At 41.0% G+C, this 27,548-nt stretch overlaps 1 protein-coding gene across 3 annotated transcripts in view; it reads left to right on the top strand.

Moving 5' to 3' along the window:
- Positions 1–27,548, top strand: part of ryr2a (ryanodine receptor 2a (cardiac)) — a 723,597-nt gene that overhangs the window by 661,671 nt on the left and 34,378 nt on the right. For all 3 annotated transcript variants that reach the window (XM_034193918.1, XM_034193917.1, XM_034193919.1), the window contains 5 exons: positions 4,921–5,051; positions 22,467–22,509; positions 23,325–23,458; positions 23,647–23,707; positions 25,915–26,061. In XM_034193918.1, the coding sequence (XP_034049809.1) occupies positions 4,921–5,051; positions 22,467–22,509; positions 23,325–23,458; positions 23,647–23,707; positions 25,915–26,061 (516 nt within the window). The remainder of the gene's footprint in view (positions 1–4,920; positions 5,052–22,466; positions 22,510–23,324; positions 23,459–23,646; positions 23,708–25,914; positions 26,062–27,548) is intronic.

The raw sequence follows: 27,548 nt of genomic DNA, 5'->3' as shown, positions 1-27,548 counted from the left end.
ATATATATACACACACACACACATACATACATCTGCGGGAGACAATGGTGTTGCGCCCAGTGTTTTGTTTTTTTGCTTTTATTTGTTTGTTTGTTTTTTGTACACTTTTCAATTCAGCTTCAATTTATTTCATTTATATAGCGCCAAATCACAACAAAGGTGCCTCAAGGTGCTTCACACAAGTAAGGTCTAAACTGAGCAACCCCTAGAGCAAGAACACAGGCTTCAGTGGCAAGGAAAAACTCCCTCCAGTGATTTGAGGAAGAAACTTCAAGCAGACCAGACTCAAAGGGGTGACCCCTGCTTCAGCCATGCAACCAAATATCCAGGAAATTTTTGTCTTGTGTTTCTGTCTGCACCTGCGTGAATGATTTATCAGTCCAATGTGCGAGTGACAATCTCTGCTGCATTTGTTGCACGTGTACTGTGATGCTTGCTGAGGCTGCTGCTATCACGCCTTTCTTCTAGCTCGTTGGTCAGCAAGGCCTTGGTTCCTCTCCTGCTCCTGTGCACCTGTTCTGACAGTAAAACGCCAGGCTGCATGGTCCTCTGCACACTGCTCCCATGTGTTGGCAAAGATGCTGCACATTATTATCACTTTACCGGGGCATTGCTGGGCTGGTATCATAGATTTATGTCGACGGTATCTGGCTATACCCGCCCGCTGTGCCTAAACAAATGACATCATAGCGCGCAAGCAGCCAAAGAACTGTCCGCAGAGGGGAAAAAAAAAAAACAAACTGTCCGCAGAGGAAAAGATGAAAAGTGTGTTTTGGTCCCAATATGGATATTACGGATGATTTTCTCATGGATACTATGACAATGAACAGCAGCTAAAGCAGCCAGCTTGATGAGGACACACTGCTGAATTTGAACAGCAGCCCGTGCACCAGGCTACAAGGCAGAAGTTAAGTGAGCCAACTATTTATGTACGCGTTACGTGTTGTGTATCTCAGTAAAAAGTGATAATAATGCAAATAACATGCTGTTGTCGTCATTTTGGGTGACTGGGCATGGACGTCGAGCCTCTTGAAAATGCATACCACCCTCCAAAAGCATGTTATTGTATTATTATCATATCCTTCTTGCAGACATCCTTGAAGAGCAGGCGAAGTCAACCAGCCAAACGAGTGCCCTCTGCCAGCTCACCGTACAGTAGAGCTTTAGAAATGCAGCCCCTGCTTCATTCTCCTGACTAGGGATGGGTATCGAGAACTAATTCCTTTCGGGTATCGTTAAGAAATGATTCGATCCACTGACATCAATAACCTTTTTACTTAACAATTCCCTTATCGGTCCTTCAGAGTGGCTGTTGTTTTGGGGGTATTTGTCAGGAAAATTATAATTTCTCTACATTGATTACAGACCCTGCAGCAGGTCTGGAATCAACTTTTCTGCAGCGCGGCTTTGCTGTAAACCTTGAACCAATCGAAGCAGTGATTCGTAGATCGAAGCAGTGCTTCGATCATTGCTTTGTTGATTAATTTTTTTCTTTTGCTTTCCCCAGCTAAAACCCTAAAGAGCATATGGCTGTGAGTATTATTTACCTTTTAATGTTAAACCGACCTGTTATAGTCTTCTGAAACAGTTGATAGATGTATTTTATAATTTAAAACCGGGCCGACGCTAACGCGTTAGCATGTCTATGGCATTTTCAATATTAAAGTTAGCATTAAGAAGTTGCAGCTGTCAAGCGTTTGTTGTTGTAAAATAGTCAAATGTATTACAAATTGTAATATTTTTATATTTATTTTTGTTTATATATTAATAATGATAGCAAGCACAACAATAATAGTAATAATAACTAATGATTATGTACAATTTTAGAGAAAGAGACAAAAAGAACCTGAATAAAAACACAACAGAAAATATAAAATCAATTAACAATGAACATAAATAAATACATACATACATACAGAAATAAATGTTTCCTGTGAACACCGAGTGACTCTTACACCTCCATTTCATCCCTGTCTTATTTAAGTTTAATGACAGTTTGTTTCAGTCAAACCATATTTTCAATGTGTTAATTTCTTCAGTGATTTCCTCCAGAACTATCTGCCAAACTAGAAAACTGCTGCATCCTAGTAAGAGCAGAATACTACTGGAATGAATTTGCATAAGGAAAGTTGTTTTTTTGTTGTTTCTCTCACCTAAATGGATGCTGCACTCACTCCAGTTTATTGTCTGGAATAGTCACAGACTGCATTTCAGAGCTTCTAGAATTCAAACATTTTCGTGCGGGTGGTGTTGGGGGGGTAATTTTGGGTTTCAGCTTTTTTGTTTTTCACCACTTTCATCCCTGAATATGTCAATCGTGAGTCACTTTTGTGCGGATTAAAGTCACTAACTGGGACTCCTGTCTTGTTGCGAGAAAAAAAACGAGAATTGTCCTCCGTTCTGTTCACACAGCTCCAAACGCTGCGCGCCTCTCTGCCGAGTCAAGTTAGAACGATAGAATCCATTCGGAATTAATAACTTCAAAGCGAAACACCGTTTTGTTTATTTTTATTTATGTCCAGAGATCAAGGATACAGTGACCAATTTCATATTTACGAGGTCTGTTAGAAAAGTATCCGACCTTATTATTTTTTAAAAAAAACATATGGATTTGAATCACGTGTGATTGCGTCAGACAGGCTTGAACCCTCGTGCGCATGCGTGAGTTTTTTCATGCCTGTCGGTTGCGTCATTCGCCTGTGAGCAGGCTTTGAGTGAGGTGTGGTCCACCCCTCTTGTCTATTTTTTATTGCGAATAAATGTCTGAACGATTTGGAGCGTTGCTGCATCAATTTTTTTCCACAAACTGTGAGAGACCTCCAGGTGGACACAGTTCGAAAAATTAATAGGTCTTTCAGGGACGATTTTATGGGGATTAAACAGATTACGGGGTGTTACTTCCGCTTTAAGGACGGCCCACAACTGCTGAGAGCGCGGCGCGTTCCCAGCCCCCATCGACAGGCTGACACCCTGCTGGAACAACCAGATCATTTCCAGTGTGAAGGCTTTGTCGATCTGGGACCTCGTCTGACTTTCACAAAAAGGCAGAAGATGTGGACATCAGCACTTTTTCTGGCACATTCCACCGTTACAGGAGTTTTTTTCATGGAAAGTAAAGCGGAGGGATGTGCCAGGGCTCCGTTCATTACGCGGGACAAAAGCAACCGGAATCCGTCTGAAATCCACCTGAAAGCTGTCCTGAGAGACCAACACCGAGGTGGTTTTGTCCCGTTTTTGGGCCGTCCTTAAAGCGGCAGTAACACCCCGTAATCTGTGTAATCCCCATAAAATCGTCCCTGAAAGCCATATTAATTTTTCGAACGGTGTCCACCTTGAGGTCTCTCACAGTTTCTGGCAAAAGATTGATGCAGCAAAGCTCCAACTCGTTCAGACATTTATTCGCAATAAAAAATAGACGAGAGGGGTGGACCACACCTCACTCAAAGCCTGCTCACAGGCGAATGACACAACTGACAGGCATGAAAAAACTCACGCATGCGCACGAGGGTTCAAGCTTGGCTGATGCAATCACATGTGATTCAAATCCATATGGTTTTTGGAAAAAATAATAAGGTCGGATACTTTTCTAACAGACCTCGTATTTACTTTAAGACTCAATGAAATACATAGAAAACCTGTAAAGTCTACTTTTAGTACAAAATTCACAAGAGGTATCGATAAGGGAATCGATAAGGAATTGGATTGATAAGCAGAATCGATAATGGCAGTGATATCGATAAAATCTTATCAATACCCATCCCTACTCCTGACATGGCCAAGCCAACAAAGGTGCCTTTCGCCAAGAATGGTGAACATACTGCTCATGTTGCTGCGTTTCAAGACCTCTGTGTTGGGCACCTTGTCCTGCCGTCCAATGTGCAGAATTCATCTAAGGCACTTCAGATGCTGTTGAGCTTTTTTCTCATGTCTGGTGTAGGCTGTCCATGCCTTGCTACCGTAGAGGAGTATGCTGAGCATGCAGGTCTGGTTGACGCAAAGTTTTGTCTTCTCAGTGAGGATGGACTTGTTCCAGACTCTGTGGCTTAGTCTTGCCATAACTGCTGCTGCCTTTGCAATCCTGCTGTTCATCTCTGCATCTCTGTATATTATATTGTGCCCCAATATAATAACACAATTTTCTAGCAAAAATATACATTTTTAGCAATAATAATACATTATTGAATTAAATGTGCATGGTGCAAAGAATCAGCACAAGTGTAGGCCTAGGACTGGCCTGCAACAACACAACAACAAACACCCCAAATTATAGAATGCCTAATTAAAGTTGGAAAAGAGACACCAGAAAAATATTCAATAAATACAAGTGTTGTGTCACCAAATTTACTGATCACATCAATGGTCTCCTGCTGGTTATACTTCAGCACGCAGTTTGGAAAAATGTGCAAAAACTGAATTTTATTGAATTAGTGCATTTTGTTGCTCATTTTATTACTTATTTTAATGATAAAAGTCACAAATTCATTTTTGCACATTTGTCAAAATAGTGCAGCAGATAACTGAAACAATCATGCAAATGGTAATAAAAACATCAAATTTGGCAGAAATACTCCTTAGACACTCCTCTTTTGAAAAAACTGATTGGCCACTTGACTTTTCAATCGGTGGTCAGGTAGGAGTCAATTGAAGAATTACACAGAGGTCAAAATTAAAAGATGCTCCAATCATATTGAAAAAAATATTCCACATTATTTGCCTGATCATAAAGATTCCAAAAAGGTATAGTTTGGACTATCTGTGACCGAATTCTATATTCTCATTATAATTGCCAGTGTAATTGAAGGATACAGTCTCAATTTTAAAATTTTTATATCTGCCAAATTTCAAAATGCATTGGCAGTCCAAGAAAAAAGTCTTTTCGGAGGCCTGTTGTGTTGACCCACATTGTGTTGTGTGATCTAGGTACCATTGGTGATCTTTAAGCGTGAAAAGGAGGTGGCCAGGAAACTGGAGTTTGATGGTCTTTACATCACAGAACAGCCATCTGAGGATGACATAAAAGGACAGTGGGACAGACTCGTAATCAACACACAGTGAGTCCAGCTCTGCATGTGTGTCTGTGCTACATCTCAACACTTAACCTCCTCCTCTGAACTGCTACAGTGCTGAAATCGATTTTCTTTTTGCTTTCAGCATTTTGTTTCCTCTTTATGAAATCTGCCTCTGGACACGGCAGTGCAGTTCCATGACCTTGTATGAACATTGATGCGCTGTTACCTATGATAAACATATGTCAATTAGGCTCACCAGGCATGCGCTTTCAGGTTATGAGGAAATGGGATTCATCAGCTTAACAACACAGCTGTGAACAATTCTGTGGTCTAAGAACATGCTGATGAATATGACATAGAGTTTTCTTAAGAACCTTCTTAGGGACAGCTTAAGAAGGAATCTAAGAAGATTATTAAGAAGATATTGATGAATGAGGCCCAGTGTTCCTCAAAGAAATACTGTGATGGATTTGCATATTTCTCACGCTACAGCGCATAATATCATTAAATGATATATGGAATCTGGAGGAATTTCAAGTCCAACCTCTCAACGCACACCCATGATCTCCCATCCCTCAGACCGCAGTGCATCAAGAAACATGATTCATCAACAGCTGACATAAACGCATGGGAAGGGGTGACTTTGGGAATCCTTTGTCAAGCACTACATTATGAGTTACATTCACAAATGCCACTGAAAGCTTTACTGTCCAAAAAAGAAGCCTTATGTCAACCTTGTCCAGATGCAGAGTTGACTTCTCTGGGCTCAGAGGCTTCTGGGCTTCACACAGTGCATAAATGGTATTGTGCAAGCCAAAGGTGAACACCTGTGATTTCCTGCCCACAGACAGCACCGCATCAACAACCACCATTCATCAATAGCTGATATAACCATATGGGCAAGAGATTACTTTTGGAAACCTTTGTGAAGCATTGCAACATCAAACAAGAAGCTTTATTTTAACCTTGTCCAGAAGAGGTGGGGGTGTTGCTTTTATTTATTTATTTATTTTTGTTTTTATTTATTTATTTGATATGGACATAACATTCACATTGGACAAACCAGATGCAATGTTTTAAGTGTTATAGCAAAATATGCTAATTTTCAACACCTGTCCATAGAGGGCTTTTAGAATTAACACAATACAAAATGTACACAATTGCACCTACTATATACAATACATTTCATTTTATACATCACCATGTGCACAGTTCTGTCCTGATTTTAGCCACAGTTTCACACACCTATTAAAGGTGGTCATATCAGTCTGCAGTTTTAAATGTGTGGGGAGTGAGTTCCACAGTCGGGCTCCAGCAGAGGAGAAGCTGGACTGTCCAAAAGATGTTCTGTGCTTTGGAACCACACAGTCCCCACTCACAGAGGCTCTGGTGTTTGGTCTGAGAGAGCCTTGACGTCTGACAGCCAAACCAGAGAACAGTGGTGACACATGATTATGTAGACATTTAAAAAACAATTTCAATGTGCAAAAATGTACAAAATTCTCAAATGTAAAAAGTTTGTGCTTTTGGATGATATCACAATGGTGCCACCTCATAGGCTTTCTGTCAAACACCTTGATAGCCTGCTTGTACAAAGATATTACAGACTTGAGCATGGATGCAGACGTTTGTGACCATGAGGTGAGACAGTATGAGAGATGGGAGAAGATCATGGCATGTAAGTACAGCAGAGCAGCTTGATGTGACAGCTCCTGTCTTATGAAGCAAAAGCAACGTAAGTTTAGTTTTACTTTTTTACAGATGTACTTTACATGACTTTGAAACCTTAAGTTGCTATCAATTATGATCCCAAGATATTTTGTTTCTATTGCCTCTTGGATTATTTCATCATTAATGGATACGACAAAGGGGTCATTTAAAGGTTGTGATTTGATAGAAAAACAAACAGCAACAGTTTTCTTTACATTTAGGGTTAAGTGTGATTGCTCAAGCCAAGATGTGAGATAAGGCCTGGGTCAGCTGCTGCCCTGCCTGAGTGGAAGTTTTGGCAGACACATGGATAACTGTGTCATCGGCATAGAGCTGACAGTTTACGCCTTTGCAGCAGTCTGGAAGGTCATTTATATACATGGTGAACAGCAAAGGTCCAAGCACAGAACCTTGCGGTACCCCCATGTTATTAGGCTTCAGGCTTGATTTACTCCCATTCACTAACACATTGTTGTCTGCCTTCAAGATATGTTTTCAGCCACTGTAGTGTGTTGGATGAGATTTTGAAGGACTGGAGCTTGTTTAATAAGATTCTGTGGTCGACAGTATCGAAGGCCTTTTTAAGATCTAAAAACACTGCACCAACAACTTGGCCTTTGTCCAGACAATTCTTAATTTTCTCCAACAAAAAACAATTGGCAGTCCCTGTGCTGTACTTTTGTCTGAACCCAAACTGCTGGGGATGCAGCAATTGGTTTGACTTGAGATGTTCTATTAGTTCTGCAATGACCTTCTCCAGGACTTTAGACACAACAGGCAGGATTGTAATTGGCCTATAGTTGTTGGGATCATCATTTTCACCTGACATGTGGATTGGAGTGACAATGGCAACTTTCCAGCATTGAGGAAATGTATTTGAGCGGATAGAGAGATTCATCATATATGTGATGGGTTTGATAAGAGTGTCTTGGTATTTTTTAATCAGAGCTGCACTAATGTCATGGAAATCCTTTGACACTGAGTTGCTCATAGTTGAGATGATTTTCTTCACTTTGTCACAAGACACTTCCTCTATTTTAAATAGGTTAGTCTTATCCAGGTGTTCTTTAGGATGTGACAGAGTGTTATTGAAGTGATTTGCCAATTGTTGCACTGACTCAATAAAGAAATTGTTTAAGGCATTTGCCATTGACTCATTATTACTGATGACCTTTTCATGCACTTTGAGACAATCTAACTGTTGATGTTTTTTTCCTGATGGGATTAGTCAAGTTATTTATCTGTTTCCAAAGTTTGGAACTGTTTCCATTGGCCTCTTCAATTTTCCTAGTGAAGAAATATGTTTTTGCTTTGCGAAGCTGACCAACAACCTGATTTCTAAGGCCAGTGTAAATAAGGTGGTCTTATAAATCCAGGTTTACCTTATTGACTGTTGGGGGTCATAAATATAATTCGTTTGAGCATCTGACTCTCCGCTCTGCTCATGATGCTACATATTGTCAGGGTCAGAAGTATGGAAATCAGTCATGTTATTTTGTCACTGTTTATAGGCCTCCTGGCCCATATTCTGAATTCTTAGATGAATTTGGTGCGTTCATCTCTAGCCTGTCAGCTAGTGCAGACAACATTTTGATTATTGGTGACATTAACATTCATATAAATAAGCCCTCTGATCCCCTTTGCAAGTCATTTATGGAATTTGTGGATGCGTTGGCATTCCAGCAATGCATTCAGGATTCAACGCACATTAGTGGATATACCCTTGATTTGTTCTCACACGTGGCCTTGCTGTCACGAACATTGACATTTTGCCTCTTGCCTCGGTGGTCTCTGACCACTCATTTATTTGGTATGCATTTATGTTGCCGCGTTTAGTGGACCGAAAGCCTTGTCTATCTCTGCGGCGACGCATTAATCCCTCAACTATGACTGAACTCGAAGCCAGACTGCCTGAAATTTTGGCTTCAGGTTTGGAGAATGTTCAATCAGTGGATAGTCTTGCAGATGGCTTGAATTCAGCGCTCAAGACTACACTGGATAAGGTTGCGCCTCCTCTTTTAAGGCCACGCCTTCTCAGGGTGCAGTCGCCTTGGTTCAATGGTTACTTGCGTGACCTTAGGGAGAAGGCTAAATTAGAGGTGTTCCACCTTGCATGGCGTGATGCTGTCTTAGATTATAAGCATGCACTACTGGCTACAAAGCGTGCCTATTATTCTGATTTGATCAATAAAAACAAGCATAATTCAAAGTTTTTGTTTGAAACTGTAGCATTTCTCATTCATGGACAGCCACCTGTTATTCACTCTCCCTTTTCAGCACAGGACTTCTTGGACTATTTCGAGAAGAAAATTGAGGATATTAGGTTGAGCATATCTCAGCAGGCTTTGGTCCAGCCACCGCATACTGCTATGGAGGTGGATGCGCCCACTGAGGTGTTACCCAGATTTACAGATTTTGATGGTATCTCGCTAGGCACGCTGACGAAGCTCATGATGTCTACTAAAAGCACAACCTGTTTATGTGATCCTATACCAACAAAACTGTTTAAGGACCTGTGGCCCACTCTTGGACCGACTGTGCTGGAAATTATAAATCTCTCATTAACGTCTGGATCTGTTCCTAAATGTTTCAAGTCTGCAGTGATTAAACCATTACTTAAGAAATCCAATCTCGACCCTAGTGTATTGAAAAATTATAGCCCGATATCAAATCTATCATTTTGTTCTAAAATCATGGAAAAAGTGTTTTGTGACAGCTCGTGGACTACCTCACTGAGAATAATATTTTTGAACCACTGCAGTCTGCTTTTAGAAAATATCACTCCACAGAGACAGCACTTACTAAAGTAGTGAATGACCTTTTGCAAGCAATGGACTCAGATACCACTACAGTCTTGGTGCTGTTGGATCTTAGTGCTGCGTTTGATACTGTGGATCATCATATTTTACTCAATAGGCTGGAGAATCACTTTGGGATTACTGGAACTGCTCTTGCATGGTTGACGTCATACCTGTCCAGTCGTTCTTACTGTGTAATGTGTAATGGCACCTCCTCTGATCGTAGGGACATGAGGTTTGGGGTTCCGCAGAGATCCGTTTTAGGCCCCCTGCTTTTTTCCCTTTATGTAGCACCCCTTGGGAATATACTGCGGCGCTTTGGGATTCCCTTTCATTGCTATGCTGATGACACTCAATTGTACATGCCAATAACTGCTGGTAATCGCATTCACATAAAATCTTTGGAAGATTGCCTTGTATCAGTAAGAAGTTGGATGTCTAGTAACTTCCTGCTTTTAAATTCTGATAAGACTGAAGTTATGGTTCTTGGTCCAGCGAGGTATGGGCATCAATTTGATCAGCTAGCACTTAGCTTAGGTTCGTGTGTTATACATTATACAGATAAAGTGAGGAACCTTGGAGTAATTTTTGATCCTACGTTGACCTTTGATCTCCACATTAGAGACATTACGAGGACTGCTTTCTTCCATTTGCGAAATATAGCGAAGATTCGTCCCATCCTGTCTATGGCTGATGCTGACACTTTGATTCATGCATTTGTCTCTTCTAGATTGGACTATTGTAATGCGCTATTTTCTGGCTTACCGCAGTCCAGGATTAGGGGTCTTCAACTGGTTCCAAATGCTGCTGCCAGACTTTTGACACAAAGCAGAAGGTTTGACCACATTATGCCCGTTTTGGCATCCCTGCACTGGTTACCAGTTGCTGCAAGATCGGATTCTAAAGTACTGTTATTAGTTTATAAAATTGTTCATGGACTTGCACCTCCCTATCTGGCTGACCTGGTAAATCAAACTGAATCAAATCAAATCAATTTTATTTATATAGCGCCAAATCACAACAAACAGTTGCCCCAAGGCGCTTTATATTGTAAGGCAAAAGCCATACAATAATTACAGAAAAACCCCAACGGTCAAAACGACCCCCTGTGAGCAAGCACTTGGCGACAGTGGGAAGGAAAAACTCCCTTTTAACAGGAAGAAACCACCAGCAGAACCAGGCTCAGGGAGGGGCAGTCTTCTGCTGGGACTGGTTGGGGCTGAGGGGAGAGAATCAGGAAAAAGACATGCTGTGGAAGACAGCAGAGATCAATGACTAATGATTAAATGCAGAGTGGTACATACAGAGCAAAAAGAGAAAGAAACACTCAGTGCATCATGGGAACCCCCCCAGCAGTCTACGTCTATAGCAGCATAACTAAGGGATGGTTCAGGGTCACCTGATCCAGCCCTAACTATAAGCTTTAGCAAAAAGGAAAGTTTTAAGCCTAATCTTAAAAGTAGAGAGGGTGTCTGTCTCCCTGATCCAAATTGGGAGCTGGTTCCACAGGAGAGGAGCCTGAAAGCTGAAGGCTCTGCCTCCCATTCTACTCTTAATAACCCTAGGAACTACAAGTAAGCCTGCGGTCTGAGAGCGAAGCGCTCTATTGGGGTGATATGGTACTATGAGGTCCTTAAGATAAGATGGGACCTGATTATTCAAAACCTTATAAGTAAGAAGAAGAATTTTAAATTCTATTCTAGAATTAACAGGAAGCCAATGAAGAGAGGCCAATATGGGTGAAATATGCTCTCTCCTTCTAGTACCCGTAGCTGAAGGCTCTGCCTCCCATTCTACTCTTAATAACCCTAGGAACTACAAGTAAGCCTGCGGTCTGAGAGCGAAGCGCTCTATTGGGGTGATATGGTACTATGAGGTCCTTAAGATAAGATGGGACCTGATTATTCAAAACCTTATAAGTAAGAAGAAGAATTTTAAATTCTATTCTAGAATTAACAGGAAGCCAATGAAGAGAGGCCAATATGGGTGAAATATGCTCTCTCCTTCTAGTACCCGTCAGTACTCTAGCTGCAGCATTTTGAATTAACTGAAGGCTTTTCAGGGAACTTTTAGGACAACCTGATAATAATGAATTACAATAGTCCAGCCTAGAGGAAATAAATGCATGGGTTTTTCAGCATCACTCTGAGATAAAACCTTTCTAATTTTAGAGATATTGCGCAAATGCAAAAACCAGTCCTACATATTTGCTTAATATGCGCATTGAAGGACATATCCTGATCAAAAATGACTCCAAGATTTCTCACAGTATTACTAGAGGTCAGGGTAATGCCATCCAGAGTAAGGATCTGGTTAGACACCATGTTTCTAAGATTTGTGGGGCCAAGTACAATAACTTCAGTTTTATATGAGTTTAAAAGCAGGAAATTAGAGGTCAGCCATGTCTTTATGTCTGTAAGACAATCCTGCAGTTTAGCTAATTGGTGTGTGTCCTCTGGCTTCATGGATAGATAAAGCTGGGTATCATCTGCGTAACAATGAAAATTTAAGCAATGCCGTCTAATAATACTGCCTAAGGGAAGCATGTATAAAGTGAATAAAATTGGTCCTAGCACAGAACCTTGTGGAACTCCATAATTAACCTTAGTCTGTGAAGACGATTCCCCATTTACATGAACAAATTGTAATCTATTAGATAAATATGATTCAAACCACCGCAGCGCAGTGCCTTTAATACCTATGGCATGCTCTAATCTCTGTAATAAAATTTTATGGTCAACAGTATCAAAAGCAGCACTGAGGTCTAACAGAACAAGCACAGAGATGAGTCCACTGTCTGAGGCCATAAGAAGATCATTTGTAACCTTCACTAATGCTGTTTCTGTACTGTGATGAATTCTAAAACCTGACTGAAACTCTTCAAATAGACCATTCCTCTGCAGATGATCAGTTAGCTGTTTTACAACTACTACAGAACAATCTGAGAGAAAGAGTCTAACCAAATACCAGCAACACTGAAAGCAGCCAAAGATGACGATACGTCTTTGGGATGGTTATGAGTAATTTTTTCTCTAATAGTTAAAATTTTATTAGCAAAGAAAGTCATGAAGTCATTACTAGTTAAAGTTAAAGGAATACTCGGCTCAATAGAGCTCTGACTCTTTGTCAGCCTGGCTACAGTGCTGAAAAGAAACCTGGGGTTGTTCTTATTTTCTTCAATTAGTGATGAGTAGTAAGATGTCCTAGCTTTACGGAGGGCTTTTTTTATAGAGCAACAGACTCTTTTTCCAGGCTAAGTGACAATCTTCTAAATTAGTGAGACGCCATTTCCTCTCCAACCTACGGGTTATCTGCTTTAAACTGCGAGTTTGTGAGTTATACCACGGAGTCAGGCACTTCTGATTTAAAGCTCTCTTTTTCAGAGGAGCTACAGCATCCAAGGTTGTCTTCGATGAGGATGTAAAACTATTGACGAGATACTCTATCTCACAGAGTTTAGGTAGCTACTCTGCACTGTGTTGGTATATGGCATTAGAGAACATAAAGAAGAAATCATATCCTTAAACCTAGTTACAGCTGACCAGATTTCTAGAAATGAGAGTTGCTCCATCCAAAGTGGGATGGATGCCGTCTCTCCTAACAAGACCAGGCTTTCCCCAGAAGCTTTGCCAATTATCTATGAAGCCCACCTAATTTTTTGGACACCACTCAGACAGCCAGCAATTCAAGGAGATCATGTGGCTAAACATGTCACTCCCATCCGATTGGGGAGGGGCCCAGAGAAAACTACAGAGTCCGACATTGTTTTTGCAAAGTTACACACCGATTCAATGTTAATTTTAGTGACCTCCGATTGGCGTAACCGGGTGTCATTACTGCCGACGTGAATTACAATCTTACCAAATTTACGCTTAGCCTTAGCCAGCAGTTTCAAATTTCCTTCAATGTCGCCTGCTCTGGCCCCCGGAAGACATTTGACTATGGTTGTTGGTGTCGCTAACTTCACATTTCTCAAAACAGAGTCACCAATAACCAGAGTTTGATCCTCGGCGGGTGTGTTGCCGAGTGGGGAAAAACGGTTAGAAATGTGAACGGGTTGGCGGTGTACACGGGGCTTCTGTTTAGAACTACGCGTCCTCCTCACAGTCACCCAGTCGGCCTGCTTTCCCGGCTGCTCGGGATCTGCCAGAGGGAAACTAACGGCGGCTAAGCTACCTTGGTCCGCACCGACTACAGGGGCCTGGCTAGCTGTAGAATTTTCCACGGTGCGGAGCCGAGTCTCCAATTCGCCCAGCCTGGCCTCCAAAGCTACGAATAAGCTACACTTATTACAAGTACCATTACTGCTAAAGGAGGCCGAGGAATAACTAAACATTTCACACCCAGAGCAGAAAAGTGCGGGAGAGACAGGAGAAGCCGCCATGCTAAATCGGCTAAGAGCTAGTAGCTGCGCTAAGCTAGCGGATTCCTAAAAACACACAAAGTGAATAATGTGTAAATAATTTAGAGGTGATTCAGCAGAGGGAGTGCTTTAGTTAAGGCACGTGAAGATTACACTGTGAAGCAAATCGTTATCTAGGTAACTAGATCAATCTAACTGCGCAGATTAAACAGCTAACAGATACAGCAAAACACCGTTGTGCTCCGGAACAGGAAGTGATACAATACCGCAGTGAGAGCCAACCACCAGTAGAGGCACTTGTGGGGCCAAGTACAATAACTTCAGTTTTATCTGAATTTAAAAGCAGGAAATTAGAGGTCATCCATGTCTTTATGTCTGTAAGCCATTCCTGCAGTTTAACTAATTGGTGTGTCCCCTCTGGCTTCATGGATAGATAAAGCTGGGTATCATCTGCGTAACAATGAAAATTTAAGCAATGCTTTCTAATAACACTGCCTAGGGGAAGCATGTATAAAGTGAATAAAATTGGTCCTAGCACAGAACCTTGTGGAACTCCATAATTAACCTTAGTCTGTGAAGAAGACTCCCCATTTACATGAATAAATTGTAATCTATTAGATAAATATGATTCAAACCACTGCAGCGCAGTGCCTTTAATACCTATGGCATGCTCTAATCTCTGTAATAAAATTTGCCCCTGTAAGCCCCTATGTACCGACTCGGGCCCTGCGTTCTCAGGGTGCAGGACTTCTGTGTGTTCCCAGGGTGAATAAAAAGTCTGCCGGTCACACCGCTTTCTCCTACTGTGCTCCAGCTCTGTGGAACGATCTCCCGGCACACATTCGGCAGTCTGATACTGTGGAGACTTTTAAGTCACGTTTAAAGACTCATTTGTTTTCCCTGTTTTATCATTAGTGTTATGATGTGTTTTTATTCTTGTATTCTTTTATGGTCATCTTTTTATTGTGTTTTAAATTTTTAATTCAGTTTTTTTGTTGTTGTTGTTTATGTTGTGTGTCTATATGTGGACCTCTAATAGACTGACGTCCTGCCCAGGGCCTCACATCTAGAGTTGCCAATTGTCCCCTGAAAAAAGAAATTGTCCCATATTTAGAAACGAAAGTATGCATCAAATAGTTTAAAAATCATTTCAAACACACACAAAAAGGCAAAAAAAATTCACCATGGTGGCAGTAGTGAAGACAATCAGGTCGGCCAGCCCTGCCAACAATGTGCCCCTTATTTATTTTTGAGGGAGTTAGAAAACCCACTCACACCCTGTGACTTCTGGAATACACTCCAAAACACACTTGTTCACCATTTCCACAGATTTTCTGTCAAAGTCCACAAAAAAAAAAAAACCCCACAGATTTTTATTTTTTATTTATTTATTTATTTATTTTTTTATTTTGCAAAAAAATCTGATTGTCGCCTTCATTTCAGTAATGTCTCTGAGTGGGCGGTCCCTCATATAATGTCACTGAAGTCAACTTTTCTGACAGTTTCATGTTTCTGAGTGTTTATCAGCTATCAAGCGAAGTTCCCCATATTTATGACTTTTTTACTCTGGCAGATGACAGCAAACATACAAACACAATGCATCAATATTTTCTGGATAATGTTCTGTATACAAATAAATTCTACTAGAGTCCCGACCTCCAGAGGTCCCCCGAAGGTTGAAGGAGGCTGTTGGCAGTTGCCAACTCAGATTAGTTAACATTCATCTCTGGGCAGTCTAGGCAAAACAGATCTAGGCTGTTGAATGCATTCAAAGGATTACAGCTCTCCTCAATGACTTTTTGATGTGTGGAGATGCAGCAGAATATTCGCCATTGGTGCTGTTGAATCACAGTGCTGCCTTTGACACTGTTGAGTCACAGTATCTTTATGAATAGGCTTGAGCCCTGGGTATATGTCTATGGGTCAGCCTTCCAATGATTTATATCCTCCCTCTCTGGCAGGACTTTGGCTGTTTTTTGGGCAGTTTTACATCGTCTTCTGAATCTGCTTTGTGGCATGCCTCAAGGTTCCGTCCTTGATCCTATTTTGTTCTCCCTATATATGCTTCCTCTTGGACAGTTAACAGTTAATCTAATTTCAAAGATATTTCCTATCAGTGTCATGCAGATGATATTCAATTTTATGTCATTTAAACCTAAAAACACAGACAAATTGACACACATACAGTGGGGACAACAAGTGTTTAGTCAGTCCCTGATTGTCCAAGTTCTCCTACTTAGAAAGACGAGAGAGGTCTGTAATTTTCATCATAGGTACACTTCAACTATGAGAGACAAAATGAGAAAAAAAAAATCCAGGAAATCAAAGAATTTATTTGTAAATTGTGGTGGAAAATAAGTATTTGGTCAACCACAAACAAGCTAAATTTCTGGCTCTCACAGACCTGTAACTACTTCCTTAAGAAGCTCTTTTGTCCACCTGTTACCTGTATTAATGGCATCTGTTGGAACTTGTTATCTGTATAAAAGACACCTATCCACAGCCTCAAACAGTGATACTCCAAACTCAACCATGGCCAATACCAAAGAACTGTTGAGGACACCAGGAAGAACATTGTAGACCTGCACCAGGCTGGGAAGAGTGAATATGGTGTGAATAAATCAACTGTGGGAGCAATCGTAAGAAAATGGAAGACATACAAGACCACTGATAATCTCCCTGGAGCTGGGGCTCCACACAAAATGTCATCCTGTGGAGTCAAAATGACCATGAGAACGGTGAACAGAAATTCCAGAACTACACGGAGGGACCTGATGAATGACCTGCAGAGAGGTGGGACCAAAGTAACAAAGGCTACACACTACGCACAGAGGGACTCAAATCCTGCAGTGCCAGGCGTGTCCCCCTGCTTAAGCCAGTACATGTCCAGACCCGTCTGAAGTTTGCCAGAGAGCATATGGATGATCCAGAAGAAGATTGGGAGAATATCATGTGGTCAGATGAAACCAAAATAGAACTTTCTGGTAAAATCTCAACTCATCGTGTTTGGAAGAAGAAGAATGCTGAGTTGCATTCCAAGGACACCATATCTACTGTGAAGCATGGGGGTGGAAACATCATGCTTTGGGGCTGTTTTTCTGCAAAGGAGACAGAACGACTGATCCGTGTTAAAGGAAGAATGAACAGGGCCATGTATCGTGAGATTTTAAGCCAAACCCTCCTTCCATCAGTGAGAGCATTGAACCTGCAGCGTGGCTTGGTCTTCCAGCATGACAATGATCCCAAACACACCACTCGGTCAACAAAAAGCATTTCAAGGTCCTGGAGTGGCCAAGCCAGTCTCCAGACCTCAACCCCATAGAAAATTTGTGGAGGGAGTTGAAAGTCCATGTTGCCCAGTAACAGCCCCAAAACATCACTGCTTTAGAGGAAATCTGCATGGAGGAATGGGCCAAAATACCAGCTACAGGTTTACCTGGTGAAGACTTACAGGAAACGTTTGACCTCTGTCATTGCCAACAAAGATTATGTTACAAAGTATTGAGTTGAACTTTTGTTATTGACCAAATACTTATTTTCTACCACAATTTACAAATAAATTCTTTAAAATTCCTACAATGTGATTTCCTGGATTTTTTTTTTTCTCATTTTGTCTCTGACAGTTGAAGTGTACCTATGTTTAAAATTACAGACCTCTCTCATCTTTCTAAGTAGGAGAAAATGCACATTCAGGGGCTGACTAAATACTTGTTGGCCCCACTGTAATTAAATGCCTAAATGCAATAAAAGATTGAATAGCTGCTCATTTCATTTCATTTCTTACAGCTGAATGCTGGGGGTGGAAATAAACAGACATTTTAGATTCTGTCAAGTCTAGCATTGTCCAAAAAATTCTGGATGGTCATTCATCTATTAAAATAAAAACCTACTTGTTACTTTGGACCAGACTTTGACATGGATCAACACATAAAGTATTTTACTTTGGGGGTTTTTGGTTGTTGTTGTTTTTATAAATTGAAAAATACTGCAAAGCTCTGATACACTGTTTCACAAGGGGAGTTGGAAATGTTGAGCCATGCTTTGACTTCATCTCAACTTGGCTACTGTAACTTGGTCACCTCCATGAACAAAACATGCCTGGACCCTTACATGTTGTCCAAAATGCTGCTGCTAAACTCTTGAAGATGTGCTCGACGACATCCCATGTGATGTCAATTTTAATTGCTCTTCATTGACTTCCCCATTAAATTTTAAATCCAGTTCGATGTCCTGGGGCCTAATGTCCAAAGATTTGTGTGGATTTCCGACTGAAACATGGCATACGTCAAAACCCAGAAACTGGCATAAACACAAAAACATTCAGATGTATCAAAATGTGTGTACGCATGGATCCAAGCACATTCCTTTTGTACATCCCACTGGAAGTGGAATTGAGCGCACATGCAGAACTACCAAACTCCTCCCTTTCCATGCCCCTATTTAAATATGCAAATGTGTTTAAATACATCCTGGGATCTGGGGATTCCCCTCTCTGTCCAGAATGATCACAGTGAGAAACGGAATTTAACTGAGCTATAGCTGAAGTGGAATAAATTATGTAAATTAATATTTGGTACCCTATCAACCAGAAGCAATGCATACATACTGAAGTTAAAGAGACTGAGGTGCGGCTGACAGTGTTTGACATCATAACTATAGGCACGCATTTATTGACAAATACTGAACACAGGAAGACAATCGGGTGCTTGTTAAGAAGCCCTGCAACTCTAGTTTCACCATCAAGAAAATAATAATAACAACAACAACAACAACAAAATATCTGAATGTGCACATGCCCAAATGTGCTTGCACTGGTTTTCATTTGGAAAAATTACGCAAATAAACTATTTACTCATTCCACACGTGCCAGATGGGGCACAAAATGCAGGGTGACACGGGAGGGTCTGGGGGGTTATGGTTAGGGGAAGGGAGACAGTTATGTTATGGTCATTGTTAGGGTTTAAGTGGCTAGGGCAAGAAATAGCAAAATAAAAAAACGGTGTCATGGAAATGTCACTCATTTTGTGAAGGGAGCATGAAAACAAAGCGTGAGACTGGGCTGCCCCAACCACATTGTTAGTCAGGATGAATGAGTCATGCGTTGAACCAGGCCACTGAGCCATGATGTTAGGTAGATGCATTTCCGCATCACATATGATTTGATCATTGATGGAATGAAAAAGTTTCCTATTAAGAAAAAAAATCATCTGGTGATGGCACATTTATAGCAATATGTGTGCAGTCAATAGCTCCAATTACATTTGGGAAACCGGATCTCACTGCAAATTGTGCTTTAGTGTTGGAATGTGATGTACCTGGATGGCATTCAGATGATTGCATTCAACACAGCTGGCATGGCTCGGCTCAAGGTTAACAGGCACACTCCTGACCGATCGGCGAGGTCCGGCTGGAATGCCCCTGTTGCCAGGAAGTCCAGAGTGGTCAGCACCTGTGTGGGCACAGACAACCCCTGGCTTCTCGCCGTATTGTGCTCTGGGCCAACTCCAGCAACACTGGCCATGGTAAACGAAATCGCAAAGCCCAGACAAAGTTTGAGCTTTTACAGTATCAAAATGCAATGTTTATAAAGTCATTGTCGATTTCAAAGCTATAAGTTGTTCAGCTCTCTACTTTGATATCAATCAATCAATCAATCAATTTTATTTATATAGCGTCAAATCACAACAAACAGTTGCCCCAAGGCGCTTTATATTGTAAGGCAAGGCCATACAATAATTACGTAAAAACCCCAACGGTCAAAACAACCCCCTGTGAGCAAGCACTTGGCGACAGTGGGAAGGAAAAACTCCCTTTTAACAGGAAGAAACCTCCAGCAGAACCAGGCTCAGGGAGGGGCAGTCTTCTGCTGGGACTGGTTGGGGCTGAGGGAGAGAACCAGGAAAAAGACATGCTGTGGAGGGGAGCAGAGATCAATCACTAATGATTAAATGCAGAGTGGTGCATACAGAGCAAAAAGAGAAACACTCAGTGCATCATGGGAACCCCCCAGCAGTCTAAGTCTATATAACACTTGATGACGGGTACCCTAGAGCCAGATCCCTTGACTCGGTGTGATTGATGTCTGTTGCTTTGCTGGCACTAAATATAACAGCAAAATGTATATTTGTTCATGTTACTGAAATAAAAATTCCTGTAAGAACAATAACACACATTATGTGTAGACTAATATCAAGTTATGCAGCCAGTGTTTCTGGTTATTTGTTCATAGAAGGTTCAGTCAACAGATGGTTTCTTAATGCTGCACCTCTCTGCTGTGAATGTTCTTAAATTTAATAACAAAAAGGTGAACAGAATTCAAAAAGTGTCAGGACATCTTCCACACTACAAACACCTCAGAAGGAAGCAGCAGGGGCGGTCCTGGAGGTGGGTTGACCGGGCATTGCGGGGGGGGGGGGGGGGGGGCGGCACAACCGTGCGGGAAAGAAAAAAAAAAGGGTGATGTGGGGGGGGGGGGGGGGTGTTCATGGTTGCGTTACGGCAGAGCGGCGCCCCCATCTTCCCCCTCCCCTCCCCATCCCATGGTGGGAGGCGCGCATCTGGCGCCTGTACAATCCACTGTCCTCAGATCACATCATCATCTGTCATCACGCTCTGCTCTATTATTGTATAATATTTCAAATAAAGGTTGCGAAATTCTCTACATTCCCATTAGGTTTGATTCTGTGTTGTGAATGATGAACCGAAAGAATTCCCAAGATTATGGTGGTCGTGGTGGTCAATTGGTCAAGTTGAAACGGTTCAGCGACAGTCTCACCTCTCGCGTTAGGTGAGCAACGCTGCACAGTGCAGAGTTTGTGCAGGGGGAGGGGGGAATCATTCAATGTTTGGTCGAGGAGGTGGTCGAAACGGAGTAAGACATAATCATGGATAGGAAACGATCAAAGCCATCAGGTGCACAATTTCGAAAGAAAAAGAAAGAAGAAGAGGAGAAACGAGCAAAGAAAAAAGGTATGTACTGATTTATGTATTCCCGCAGCTTCACAGTACTTTAAACAGTGTGAACACTGAGCGACCACACTGTTTAATAGCGAAGCAAAGACTGCAGTGAAACGAGACGAGTCATTGGATAATTGCTGGGCTTTGTCCCGCCCATCGGCTGCTCAGCGTGTCTGGGGGTCTATGGGGCAGTGGGCTGGCCCGGACGCTCAGCTTCTGCATGATGATTGGATGATCTGTCTGAGGCTGAATCCCTTTTTGATTGACAGCGAAATGAGCGAATCAGCGATCTTTTGGTGTAAACATCCGTGGGAGCATTTTTTAATTTTCATTCTGTTCTGAGTTGAACCAGAGACTTTTCTAATCCTCTTAGCGGCATTTTCTTTGTTAAAAACGACTAGCGACAAATCAAGCTTCTATTTCTGGTGTTTTTTTTTTTTGTAGCTGCTTGTGTTTGGAGACTGACTTCTATCACTCTTTCTGACTTCATCGCAGTTTCTGTCCCTACCGAGCAGTGGGTGCTGCTGAGCTTCTCCACCGTCACAAAGCGCTCACAGGCGGACAAACTTCACACTAGCCTCGCGCCAGTCCCAGCCAGCGAGCTAGCTAGGTAGCAAGCTGCACATAATGGTAGACAATTTGAATGTTGTGGACCAGATTTTGGCGAAGCCATTTGATAGTCTTCCTTACGAAGAAGCCATGGCTGCTGTCATGGCTTCAGCTCTCAATGGTTTGCAGGCCAAAGTTAAAGCAATAGCCCCCAGTGCAATGTTTGTGCATTGCTATGCACACAGACTGAATCTGGTTCTGTCTCAGGGGGCTAAATGCTTATCTGAGTGCAGAATATTTTTTGCATCACTCTCTGGGTTTGCCACATTTTTCTCAAAATCCACAAAGAGGATGTCTTTTCTTCAGTCTGCAGGCTGCTCAAGGTTGCCCAGAAATGCTCCTACTCGATGGAATTTCACATCACGGATAGTGAGCACTGTGGCAAACAATTATGATGCCTCCTGCAAACTTTTGTATATAGACTGTTTTCCTCTTACTTCTTTTGCACTTCTTGTTATTTATGACAAATTACTGTGGTTTGCCATTTTTGCCTTTAAAGAGTGTTAACTTCTTCACTTGTTGCTTCCTGTTACTTATGATACACAATAGTGTTTGTTATTTCTTCTTATGTGTACAGTAATGGGTATAGAATTTACCTCTGTCGTTAGTTCATTTATTTATGATACATGATTGCACTTTACCATTTTTGCCACTTTAATGTATAGGTTTTTTTTTTTTTTAACCTTTTTGTACCGGAAATTTTTGTACATTTTGTACCGGAAATTTGTTCTTGTAAATAGCTGTTGTGAGTTAATTTGTGGGATTGTGGGTGTTCTGGACGAAGTTCGTGTTTTCATGGGTGGTGGGGCGGAGGTGGTGGCCACGTTAGTGTGTGCGGGGGGTTTTGCCCGGGGAGTAAATCACTCTAGGACTGCCACTGGGAAGCAGCCACGAATTCCAGGGTCAGGAGGTCATCTTTTGAGCCTGGGCAGAATCCGAGTGTCACTTTAATCAGAATGAACTGATATGTAATTAAATTTGACTCACTATGATGACAGTGTTTTATTCTTTCTTTTTCAGATCTTTTCCAAACAACTACTGGGACAAGTTTGTGAAGAGAAAGGTTGGTGTCAGTGTTTTTATGAACCACACCGTCTCTGACAACTTGTAACTGATCTGAAATCACAGCACTGCAGAATCAGGATCAGAATTTATACTCTAGAAAAGATTTAACCTGTGTGGACTGAGGGTATCAGAGTACAAAACCTTCACACAACGCCAAGCCAAATGGTCCATTCTGTCTAACAGTTCAGATGACAACTGTTATGTCATAACAGTCCCAAGAAATGTCCCAATATCAGAAGTGCCAGTGAAGCTAATCTAGTGTGCTAGCTTCCCCGACACTGGACTCATCTGGAGTTCCCGTAACATCTAACTCCACTGGAATAAGCTGCTCTAACTTACAAACATGGCTTTCTAACAGAGCCACACTGTCTGCTAACATCACACAACTTCAACAAACATTTGTATAAGAATTAAGTCCAGACCAAACAGCAGGTAAGGCTAGCGTGGGCTAACTGCTAACAGACTAAGCTAACCTCTCCAGAAGTGTACTCATCAAACAGATGGCTGTTACTTAAATGCCTACAGTATGTCAAAGTAATTATTAAAATTAACAAATGTGAATCACATATAAATAAACAGAAGTTGGAAAAATTGCACCCTTTTGTTAAAAATTTGAGCGTGTTGCGTTGCGGCATTGACAGTAGTGATTTAAAAACAGTAACTTAATATTAATTTAAGGGATGACATATTTGCGCTCGGAGCCGATGTTGTCTTAAGTGAGTCAGATATGGTGAACATCTTCTGCCTGAACTATAAAAGTACAGCATGAGTGCAGTAATTACAACTGAGGCTGTACTTTCTGTTTTTTGGCAGGTGATGGATAAATACGGTGAGTTCTACGGCCATGATCGTATCAGTGAGCTGCTGGGAATGGACAAGGCCGCTCTGGACTTTAGCAACGCGCACAAGAAGAGGAAGCCGAGGAGAGACAGTTCGCTGACTGCCGTGTGAGTGCAGAAAACCAACACGGTCAATCAGACCTTTGTCCTGGTTGAAATTTGACCCCGTCCCTCCAGCTGTATCAGGTCACATTGTGGATGATCAAACTGCTTCTGCAGGTTTAATGTCTGACTGTGTGGTTGTAAGGATGAGCACATTGTCTGGTTTCACTTTGTGATGCGTTTCCTCCCAACAGGCTAAACTCCATTGATGTCAAGTACCAGATGTGGAAGCTGGGCGTGGTGTTCACAGATAATGTGAGCAAATGTAAACGTGCACTTATTTTGTGAATTCATCAATGTCGTGTCTGTCTTGTTGTGCTGTTTGTTACCTTCTTGGATTGATTATCACCTGTATGTTAAATAAATGAAAAGGAAAGTGGATCTGCTTCATTTTGGAACTATTCTGAAATTGCAGAACAGTTATCCTGAAATAAAAAAATTCAATCCATGAGATTAATTTTGTTGTCATAAAATAATAATAATAAAAAAAATAATAATAGCAATAATATCATTGAAAGTCAGTTGATTATCACAAGGTTGTTGTTTTTATTCTTTTTTTTTTCCTTTCTTTTGTTACTGATTGAGTTTTCACCGTTCTTTTGCCATTTTAATTCAGCAAGTACAGCAAAATGTTGAAAATACTGATGGTTCATCTTCTTCTTTTTGTTGTTGTTAATAGTAATAATAATTTCTAATTGCCATAAAGTTCTAAAATAATTACTTCATGAGAGAAGTTTTTAATTCACTGCTTGAAATATGTGCAACTCTTTTGATGGACTAGTGTTTAAATATGAATAATTTACTTTAGTCCATCTCCTGACATTTCTAAGAAAAGTGGCTATTATACAACCCCTGGCAAAAATTATGGAATCACCGGCCTCGGAGGATGTTCATTCAGTTGTTTAATTTTGTAGAAAAAAAGCAGATCACAGACATGACACAAAACTAAAGTCATTTCAAATGACAACTTTCTGGCTTTAAGAAACACTATAAGAAATCAAGAAAAAGATTGTGGCAGTCAGTAACGGTTACTTTTTTAGACCAAGCAGAGGAAAAAAATATGGAATCACTCAATTCTGAGGAAAAAATTATGGAATCACCCTGTAAATTTTCATCCCCCAAACTAACACCTGCATCAAATCAGATCTACTCGTTGACATTGACCCTATGCCATGACATTGACCCTATGTGTCTTTACAAGGAATGTTTTCGCAGTTTTTGCTCTATGGCAAGATGCATTATCATCTTGAAACATCCCCAAACATCCTTTCAATTGTCCAAAATATCAACGTAAACTTGTGCACTTATTGTTGATGTAATGACAGCCATCTCCCCAGTGCCTTTACCTTACATGCATCCTCATATCATCAATGACTGTGGAAATTTACATGTTCTCTTCAGGCAGTCATCGTTATAAATCTCATTGGAATGGCACCAAACAAAAGTTCCAGCATCATCACCTTGCCCAATGCAGATTCGAGATTCATCACTGAATATGACTTTCATCCAGTCATCCACAGTCCACGAATGCTTTTCCTTAGCCCATTGTAACCTTGTTTTTTTTCTGTTTAGGTGTTAATGATGGCTTTCGTTTAGCTTTTCTGTATGTAAATCCCATTTCCTTTAGGCGGTTTCTTACAGTTCGGTCACAGACGTTGACTCCAGTTTCCTCCCATTCGTTCCTCATTTGTTTTGTTGTGCATTTTTCGATTTTTGAGACATATTGTTTTAAGTTTTCTGTCTTGACGCTTTGATGTCTTCCTTGGTCTACCAGTATGTTTGCCTTTAACAACCTTCCCATGTTGTTTGTATTTGGTCCAGAGTTTAGACACAGCTGACTGAATAACCAACATCTTTTGCAACATTGCGTGATGATTTACTCTCTTTTAAGAGTTTGATAATCCTCTCCTTTGTTTCAATTGACATCTTTCGTGTTGGAGCCATGATTCATGTCAGTCCACTTGGTGCAACAGCTCTCCAAGGTGTGTTCACTCCTTTTTAGATGCAGACTAACGAGCAGATCTGATATGATGCAGGTGTTAGTTTTGGGGATGAAAATTTACAGGGTGATTCCATAATTTTTTCCTCAGAATTGAGTGATTCCATATTTTTTTCCTCTGCTTGGTCTAAAAAAGTAACCGTTACTGACTGCCACAATTTTCCATAATTTTTGCCAGGGGTTGTATTTAATCATATTTTCCAATTCATTTATTGATCATCAATACAGAACACAGAGAAATATGTCTTGGGTGGGGGTGGGGAGGAGGTAGGTTGTTTTATTGAGAATTGAATAATTAAAAAAATTATATTTGTCTGTTTTATTTCATTTTTGGAAAAGGAATTCATGCAAATCAAGCTGTCGAATGTACAGTATATGGACCTTTGAACCATTTGATGTGTCCTGATGACTAATGGTGACGTGGGTGTGGATTAAAACCTCAACACTCTGTTCCTGTCCACAGTCCTTCCTCTATCTGGCTTGGTACATGACCATGTCCATCCTGGGTCACTACAACAACTTCTTCTTTGCTGCTCATCTGTTGGACATCGCCATGGGTTTCAAGACGCTTCGCACCATCCTGTCCTCCGTCACACACAATGGAAAACAGGTATTGATCAGTAAACAGCAGCACACCAGGGCGACCAGCGGACCAAACTGACTGAGTCTGCACGCACACAAAATGAAATGCTAAATGTCAAGAAGTGCCATTAGTAACACATCTCTACCTACATTTTTCTAACATGTCACTTCAACTCTGTTTTGTAGCACATTTATGTTGCGTTGAAGCAGTGCGTGAGCACTGAAAAAAATGATTAAACTTAAAAAAAATTGTTTCTCACAATGTATATTTAGGATTTTGTAAAGTGATTCCAGCAAATTTAAACTGGAAACCACAATTAGACCAATGTAAATAAGTACTTTGAATGAAGTGCACTGTGTTTCACGTTTTTCAGTGAGCAGTACATAGTAAGGTAAATGTTGTGTTGTTTTCAGTGAGAGGATGATGGAACATTCTGCCACTGCTGACTGTGGGAGCAGCAGCTGCACACCATGGCACCACGTGCTATCAGAAGTTACAAATATTCAACTGTTTGTGGTCGTTGCAGTGACAGTTACAAACTCGGTGTCCATGTGTTTTTAACAATGGTTAAATATGACCAGTGAGAGATTAATTCTTGGAGTACAGACTCAGGAGACTAGGCATATCAAGATTTAATCCACAGTGATATTATACTGCATGTTAGAGCAGTCTTTGGGAAACGTCCCAGTTACAAGATCCCAGTTGATCTTGAATCCTACTGTCAGAAGAAGGCAGGGGCGGAGCCGACCCCAAACAGGGACCAGCTAGTGGTACTGATGTGGAAGAGGTAGCATTTCAGGTCAGCAACTGCAAGCAGCAGAGAGGTGTGTTTGAACTGACATTGTGAATTGACATGTATGTTAATGACTAACACACAGAGGAATGAAGCTGCATTAATATTGTGTGAAATAATAAAAAAAACACACTGTGGTGTCATTAAAGTAATGTATCCATTAATGGAAATGACAGAATTGCAGTGTGTGTCAATTGGCAGCTGAGTGAATAAGGAGCTGGTCTGCCAACATGTAGGCCTGGGTTTGAATCTTACTCATGCTACCTGTCTTTGTCCTCAGACAAGACATTTAATGTGCATTTTCTCAGTCCACCCATCTGGAAATGGGTACAGGCCTCGGCTGTGTCGGACTGGCATCCAAATCAAATGGAGTCCTAAACTCTCATCCAATTCAGAGTTAAGAACACCAACGAGCCTCGGGACAATGTAGGACTTACTGTCAGCTGGTACAGCCAACAGTAGTTCTGTTCTAACTTTAATGTTATGGACAATTTTATGGGCACATTAACCCTATAAAGCCCACCATGTGAAATAATTGTCAGAAAATTCAAATTTTTTGAAACAAGAGTCTTTATTGGACCTTTTAACATACCTACCAAAAAAAAAAAAAAAAAAAAAAAACCTTTCTGCATATATGAGTTTTTATTTGTATCATATTTGCTACATTGGGCGTTCTAGCATAAAAACATCCATTTTAAATCCAGAGCAAACATAACATTTC

This window comes from Thalassophryne amazonica, chromosome 18 (assembly GCF_902500255.1).
Source record: "Thalassophryne amazonica chromosome 18, fThaAma1.1, whole genome shotgun sequence".
Classification (NCBI taxonomy): Eukaryota; Metazoa; Chordata; class Actinopteri; order Batrachoidiformes; family Batrachoididae; genus Thalassophryne; species Thalassophryne amazonica.
This window is presented reverse-complemented; position numbering and strand designations above follow the sequence as displayed.